Genomic DNA, 8,464 nt, shown 5'->3' with positions numbered 1-8,464 from the left:
GTCCAAGATTGCACTCTGTAGCAAAAATTTGCCAGCAAATAATCTCGGTAGCAATTTTAGGGAAAACGTTTTAAGCAAACTGCTTGAAAAACGCAAGGGGAAAAATGTTTTAAAATGTTTTTTCAATCTTCGAGGCCTATTATATTCACAGTTCTGGATAAAATTTCAAACTTAAAGCTCCTTTACTCCGAGGAAACTATAGAAAGGAGAAATCGCCTCAATAAAGGAGTTCTTTAAACATATCTTCATAATTTACTCTCAGGACAAATGAAGGTGGACTCAAAGAAAAACCGACAAAAACTAAAAACAAAAACAGAAAGAGAAAGAAAAGAAAAGATAAAAGGATAGACAAGCAGACAGACAGACAGAAAAAAAAGAAACCAAACGAAAAGAGAACGACAACGACCTAAGCCCAATGCGGATCCAACGATCACACACACAAATACATTTTAAATGCCTTTATTTTCTTGTTTATTACTATTCCTAAATCTTCTTCGTTATTTCCACTGATATTCTATGATATATAGATCCCCGTAGTGTTTCCTTAAATTCAGCCGTTATTCCTTTGGATTAGTTCTTCGCCATTTCGCTATTTAGCCAATTTAGCAGGTATTTCACTTTGGCATAAACGCCAAACTTTCCAGCGCTGGCACACCCATAACCCCAGCTGGTGGCGCCTTGTAGATAGTACCTTCCGCCGGTTTCACACACCATCGGTCCTCCACTGTCTCCCTGGCAGGAGTCAATTCCTCCCTGGTCAAGGCCCGCGCAGATCATGGAGTCGTGAATTTTTCCAGGATAGGCTCTATCACAACGGGCTCTGCTTACAACTGGAACTGAAACCTGCTGAAGTTTATCTGGAGTGGCGCCTCCTGAAGCAAGTCGACCCCAGCCTGTGATCCAGCATCTGGTGCCATCGGTAGGTGCTGCTACGGCGTGAGGAAGGCAAACCAGATTAACATACCTGAAGAAAATAAAAAATTCTGATGATGATGATGATGATTGTAATTATCATCATCTCCTCTCTTCAAGTCATCGTGGAAACTGTAAATGAGCACACAAATACACCACAGTGCTTCGTCTCAATTCCAGACGGAGAGATTTAGCTAGGCTGCACGGGTGAAGTTAAAATTTCTTGCTTCAAAAGTAATCTTATTGTTTGATATCAGGCTCTTCCTCTGGCTTTTGGCAATACCCGGTATTGGTCACGACAACAGGACAAACAACCCTCAAACACTTCAGGTTCACAGGTTTGAATCTCACAGTAAATTTGACATTAATTAGTTTACTGACGTAAGAGAGACATTTTTCGGTTTGCATTAGCCTTAATTTGATCAGCTTTCCTAGTCTGAACACTGCTTTCTTTTTGTGATTGTAGTGAATTAAGGTTGCTCAAAGGCTAACTTACTTGGTTAAGTTAGCTGGTCTGGACAGCTTTAGTAAAGCGATGTCGTGACTGTAAGTCGACGGCTTGTGGTAAGAAGGGTGTGTAATCACTTTGCTCACAACGATGTCTTGCTCAGTGCCGACAGCGATAACACGTCTGTGGGCGCCGAGTCTATAAAAGGAAACAATAATACAGGAAATTATTCAATCTAAAGCGTACAGTAAATATTAGTATAAGGGAGGCAGGGGGCTCAAACATCTGCGGCCTCCCATACCTTGCATTCCCGGGTTTCTTAAGCTCCTCAACTGCGAAGCATTCAGCATTGTTGCGTGATTTCCCCTATATATTTCTCCTGCTTCCCTACTATTTTCCCACCTCCCGCCCTTTCCTTTCCCACCTTCCGCACCCCTCCGGCCCCCTTATTCCCGGGCTGCCACCACTTCTCTTGCCCACCTATTACCGAAAATGACGAGGAAACAGTTGCTTTTTTGTTATGATTTAAATAAATATAGTTTGATTTTATCTAGCTTGATTTTGAGACATTAACCATTAAATAATAAAATTAATTATCCTTGGCAAGTATATATTTTATTTTCCCAGTACGAAACTTGCTGTTTAATTTCTTTTGTTCTCAAGCGGGTTAGATAAAACACGATCTTAGACTTCTCATAAACTGAAAGAAGCTACGAGTATTTTTGCTTGTATAAGTTATGTTCTTTAAGCCTTAACAAACTTTTAATATAGCGAAATTATGTATTTCATGGCCCGTAAGGGTCGACTTTTGAAGTTTTGAGAGGGGGAGTGGCTTGGGTGATTTGGTTTGGGTACGAATATTTTTTGCTAAAATCATCCTCCACTCCCCGTCGCGCACTCAAAAGTCAAATGGACGTCCTTAAAACCTTTTGAAGGCTAAGCACTTTGGCCAGGCACCTGTATGATGACATCTTGCAGATTATAGTTAAAGAAAAGCGACGGAGATGTGAAACGGGTCATGGACGACGGTCTATTGTGGCGGCCAAAAAGCGGTGCATAATCGTAATCCCTGTATTGAAGGGGGAACAATCTTCAGTTCAATACTGAAAAACAACAACTAGAAGAAGAAAAGCCTCACGAACATCTGACCTAGTCTTAAGAACAACCCTTTAAAGATAAAACGCAGTAAATCCAGGATCAACTAAACAACGTTAGCGGTTTTTGTATGGATGCGTTCTGGGTCACCTTAAGAGAGAGTCATCTTTACAGCCTATAATCACTTTTCTATTCAAATAAGGAAAGTGTTTTAAAATGTCACCTGACGCAAAAAAGTTCAATTTTAAATTAAACGGTAGCAATCCTAAAGAGATAAAGTGGTATGTTAATATCAAATTTGCAGTTGTTAAGATAATTTATCTTTGACTTTTTACAGGCTTAATATGTATATTAACAGGTAGCCTCTGGGTCATGCCTGAGTGTCCGTGTTAACACAAATATAGGAGAACAAATTTTTCACCTGATAATGATGCTATTAGGACTCTTTCCTCTGACGCAGTGAGTCGCTGTTACCACCCATTCACGATTTACCAAGGATCCCCCGCAGTAAGGGAACCCGGATGTGGTACGTAACATGGCTTGCCATGGCCACGAACCATGATTTGCAGCTACACCACCGACAATTCTGGTGTGTGGACGAATACCACAAGAACCTTAAAAAGAGCAGCGAATTTAGTTCAGACTCTCTAAAATAATGTACTTTACTTTGGTTTGATTACTCCTTAGTGTTTAACCTGTGAGCAAGCTATACAGTAGGTGGCTTTTGGAGACTGGGGAACAGAAAGATATACCGTATTTCCTCGAAAAATAGCCGAGGCGATAATTCGAGCGAGGCGATTATTTCAAATATTGGAAGTGATGCCCTAAACATTTTGTTTTATTATGGCATTAAATCAGAAAATGATCAGGATCACATGAAATAAACTGAGCATGGGCTTTTTAAAAGTTCCAAATTTGGTTCCTGGAAAAAATTTCAATATATTCAATATACATATATATATATATATATGGGTCAATAAAGGATTCAAATCAACATATGTAATCTATTCTCCTTTTTACAAACTATATATATATATATATATATATATATATATATTGTCTCCCACCCCCAAAGCTCCCTCGAGTGACAGTGTAAAGGCTCCCGAGCAGTCAATTAACAACCCGGTCTCTTGACAGATGGCCGATTAGAAACCTTGCTGAACCTGCAGATTCAGTCCCTCTGTAACATACATACATATACATACATACACACAGTCATTTTTTATTGTGTTTTAAGTAAAAGTACAATTATATACATGCCGGCGGCGGGTAGCCTAGCTAATCTAGGCGGGTCATGTTTACAGAAAATGAATACAACTAAATACAACTAAAAGTAACAAGAGAACTAAAGAAACTAAAAGTGACAAAAGTGACTAAAGACTACTGATAAACTAACGGTATTACTAATAACAAATGACAACAGTTATGACAAGAGACTACTGATACACTAAACGATAAATGATTACATACTATCTAAGAGGAAAATGAATTCAACTAAAAATAACTTTTTGGACGATTTCTGGGAGATCAATAAAACAGTCTTCTAAAGCTAGGATCTCAAAAAGTGTTTGTTTTATTTTCCTCTTAAAGGCATTTTTTTTAAAGTTTTCTTAAAGGTACAGGCATTTCATTCCATATTTTTGTTCCGATTCTAGAAAATGAATTCACTTGAATCGAGAGCCTGGAACCTGATAGACTGAAATTCCTTCTCCAGATCATTCAGTTGTCTCTTTAAATCATCATTTTCTCTTCTGAACGCTTTCACTTTGTCTCCCATCAGTCAACAACAAAAAAAAGAAATGATCTAAACTAGCCTGACAACAAATATAAATATGCGAGAACGCGGAGCGCTAGCTGAAGCGTCCGGTCAGTCTCACTATCAGGCCATAGAACCAATAAAACCAATATAAGTGAACCGTATAAAATATGGTCGTACCATTTTGAGATTAAGTACTGTGCCGGATAAAATGCACGAAACAGCATTTCCAATCTCGATTGCAACTGATCCAGACCTCCTCTATATCTTTTCTGGGAGAGAAGCAACGACCGGAAATACGTCTGCGGCTCGCAGGCTAAAGATGAGTGGGAAACCTTGGTTTCCTTTTTGACCCAAGAGTTTCCAATCTCACCATTTGCCACACTATGGCACTTTAAAAACTGTTACTAAGCGAATAGATGGCAAATATACCTACCAGGTGGTGGTGGGGAAGCAGTTGGAGGAGGTGTCGTCACTAAAGTTCAAACACAAATAAAGAAACAAATTAAACCGATGTTGGTGAAACCCTTAATAAAGGCTCAAAATTATCCATTCAGAAGCTGTAATTGTCCTTTTTTGAATAACGTTTTGAGCCTACTCAGTTTTTTTTTTTTCTTTTTTTTTTTAATCGGGGGTATTGACGTTTGCCCTACATGACATCTTTCAATGATAAGAGATCGTAAAATCCAGTTTAGAGGATTATAATGTGATGTATAATATCCACGAATACTGTAGATTAACTAATTATTAGAAGTATTTTACTCATTTAACTAGGCTGCGATTTTGCTGAGAAAAATTCAACTTTATGAATAAGTTTCAATCGTTAGTAGGATTCCGGATTCCTGGAGCTGTATTCCGGATTACAAAGCCCAGGATTCCTGATTTTACAAGCAACGAATTCCTGGATTACGGATTCCCTTACATGGGGCGATTTCAAGCTACAAGACAAGCGTTTGAGGGCTGTTTATCTAAAGACCTTACCTGGACAAGAACCTGGTGTTAAAGAGAAGTCATCAATTGCGATGTCACCTCGGAAACTCGCACCCCTTATTCCTTCAAATGTAATCTGTCAATCAAAAACATTGCGCAGCTGATAAACTGTTACCAATTTTGCGTGGTCGCTCTATAAAAAAAACTGTCGATCATTGGAAAACAAGTTTCAAAACTCTCCCTGAATTGAAAGTATGAAAAATTGTTAAAATTTGGCAAAAGGAAAAGTAGATTTAGAATTAAACAGGTGAATAGCAACGGGGCGTTCCATCGGCACTTCCCCTGCTTTCCGAATGAGAGCTCTGAATTATTAAAATTTTACTAAACACCGTGGTCACTAGAGAGGTTTTCCGGCGATATGTACCACGTAAATAAGGTTTTCGTTAATATTAATGTACTTGTCGTTTACTACTTATATTCTTAACTATCTATACATCAACAGTTTTGGGCAACTTTTATCTATAGTTCAGTCTTCTGGAAACGTTTTGGATCGTCGTTTCCTTTTTTTTTCGGAAAATACTTACTTCAATCTGACGTTTGCTACAATAACAACAGCAAAGTGAGGTACTGTATAACGTTACATTTTACAGTTCTAGTCAACCTGATCATTCGTGCGAAATTAATTTATATTTACTTAAAAATTGAGGTAGATCTAAGAAAGAAAAAGACATATTTTCTGCCTTTCTGATCATTAAATGGATCAATACATACACTTCGCTACACTTCAACCATTGTTTCTTTACCACTTAAGTACACAGTTTTGTATACAGCGAAATGTCTCTCACCTGATGGCTCCCCGCAATAGAGGAAATAGTTACACTGGCCTTAAGCCATGCGTTGCCTTTGTTACCACAGATTGAGGAAGATTTAAGAAATACAAAGAGACAATAGGGCCATTTATACGAGGAAAAAAAGACGCGTCTTAAATAAGACGCGAACTGTACCATTTATACGAGCATGTCTTATCTAATAAGACGCGTCTTAGCTAAGCCGCGTCTTATTTTAGACCAAATGTGCCGTTTATACGGAAAGTTCGCTACTTATGTAAGACGCGTCTTATTTTTCATCGTATAAATGGCCCTAATGTTCTACCTTTTGAACAACATCGCTAATTGGAAATACATACACCTTGCTACAATCTAACCACGCGCCCACACGGTCTCTTATAACCACTTAAGTACACAGTTTTGCTCAGCGAAACATCTCTCACCTGATGGCTTCCCACAATAGAGGAAATAGTTACACTGGCCTTAAGCCATGTGTTGCCTTTGTTACCACTTCTGCTGAAAACGTCTTTGCCATTAATGCTGACCTTTAGACTCCCAATATTTGAACCGTACATATGGTAAAAGAATCCAAGACACATGTTTCCGCTGAATTTCAGTGAAGGACTCTTCAATTTGGCGTTGTCACCTAAGACTCTTGGACTGGATGTTTCTATGTACATATAGTAACCTAAGGAGAGATAAAGGTAGTAGGTCTCTAAAGAAATCAATACACAGGGCGCTCTAAAAAGAAATTGGAATTTGAATGGTTGCACGCACATGAGTTCACAAACTTGAACTCAATGTTAACCGGCTCCCTGACTGGTGCATATTTTCTAGAATAAAAATGCACTGAATCATTCATTGCATGTTACAAATTGCGCGTTGCCGACCGATCGAATGTATTAGGGAGGTTACGATCCGACAACAACGACGTCCATGAACCTTGCTGAAAAATAGACTCCACATCCTTTCAAACCATTTCGCGATCATCCGAAGTCTCCCAGTTTATACTTAAAAGAAAGGAAATTTATCTTGGAGCTGGAGAGAGGAGGCCGCACCCGAGTTCAGACAGCTAGAGATGGTAGAATTTAACGCCTTGCCGTTCCCATCCTCAAAAAAAATTAAAATTTGGTCATTTCACGTCGCATTTGTGCAGGGACGGCAAAGAAATGTACAAAAAAGCGTAATGCACGTGCAGAGCTGTTGTTTTGCGAAGTTACGCCATTGCTTTTTGACGTTCCCGTTGCCGCCGCCCTCGAAGTTTCGTAAGGTCCTTCTTAGGGAGCTTTAACATCGACGACGGCAAAGGCAGCAAAAACGTCACATTAAAAATGAATTTGCGTTTTTCAGACTCGTTTACGTCGCTTGTTTACGTCATCATTAAACGTGAAATTAGGCATTTTCACGTCGTAAGTCGTGCAGTGACGGCAACGAAATGAACAAAAAAGCGTGATGCACGTGTAAACTTGATGTTTTGCTTAATAAACCTGTTACGTTTTTGACCTTCTCGTTTCCGTTGCCGTCGTCGTTGCTTAAAGTCCCAAACTTTAAAATACCCACTCGATCATCGGAATGTTTTATCAGAGGCGCACTTAAGGACGCGACGAAATTATGAAGCATTATACCTGAGTCAGAAAGGCAAGAATTTGTGTATTCAAGTGAATCTAAAGCGGAAAAGTGTGGTCCCCTCCCTCCCCTCCCGCAAGGGATAGAGCTCACCCATTTCGATAGTTTTTTTTCCCATGAATTATCACTTTCTTTATTTTATTTTTAGACCTGAATATTACAAATGATTTTTTTATTGGAGAAAAAGAAAAATAGAACAAAACCGAGTGTTGCAATTAAACAATTTACATGTCGCGTGTCATTAGGAAAGTGTACATATATACTTATACCAGTAAAAGGATTCTAAAACACCATCCAAACCAGTACCATAGCCGAGAACCGAAAGAAAACAAAACGGAAAACAACGTAACAACATGCAGCAACAAGGGGGTTCTTCTTTAGAGACTGTTTCAAAATATAATCTTACCATTTCCACTGGTATGATCACCAGAAGGTCCTGTACCAGAAGATGATGTTCGTCCTTTTTGTCGAGTCCAGTCAAACTTGTCATTTTTGTCCTGCAGGAAGCCGCACATTGAAGCGTCAAAGTTGCATGTTTTTGCTAAAACAGTAAACAAGCAAACATTCATATTACAAAGGGCGCACTTTTATACCGTCACACTGTCTAAGCGTCAAACTACAGGTCATAAAGGTAACATTAATAAGCACTATTTTGTTATAGACAGTTGGAAAAATTTCCGTTATAAGTCTACTCTCTGGCCAGATACTACAGAAACGGATGAAAGAGGACCTAAAAACAGCTATAGAGCGTTTTCACTCAGGTGGCCAGCATCTATGCTAATTTATTGTAACAAAAGAAAGTCTATACATAAGAAAGGAGTTCAATTCCCACAGGGTTGTCTTGGTACACCAACATGGCCGTCAACATGT

General features: G+C 38.9%; 1 protein-coding gene across 1 annotated transcript in view; it reads right to left on the bottom strand.

The window, feature by feature from the left end:
• Window positions 1–443: 443 nt before the first annotated feature.
• The window catches only part of LOC140935357 (transmembrane protease serine 9-like), a 33,978-nt gene continuing 25,957 nt past the window's right edge, over window positions 444–8,464 (bottom strand). The window contains exons 18-24 of the mRNA XM_073384909.1: window positions 8,001–8,135; window positions 6,412–6,656; window positions 5,193–5,277; window positions 4,648–4,686; window positions 2,877–3,069; window positions 1,409–1,558; window positions 444–964 (exon numbers count right to left, since the gene is read on the bottom strand). Coding sequence (XP_073241010.1) covers window positions 571–964; window positions 1,409–1,558; window positions 2,877–3,069; window positions 4,648–4,686; window positions 5,193–5,277; window positions 6,412–6,656; window positions 8,001–8,135 — 1,241 coding nt within the window. The 3' untranslated portion in view covers window positions 444–570. The remainder of the gene's footprint in view (window positions 965–1,408; window positions 1,559–2,876; window positions 3,070–4,647; window positions 4,687–5,192; window positions 5,278–6,411; window positions 6,657–8,000; window positions 8,136–8,464) is intronic.

This window comes from Porites lutea, chromosome 4 (assembly GCF_958299795.1).
Source record: "Porites lutea chromosome 4, jaPorLute2.1, whole genome shotgun sequence".
NCBI lineage: Eukaryota > Metazoa > Cnidaria > Anthozoa > Scleractinia > Poritidae > Porites > Porites lutea.
This window is presented reverse-complemented; position numbering and strand designations above follow the sequence as displayed.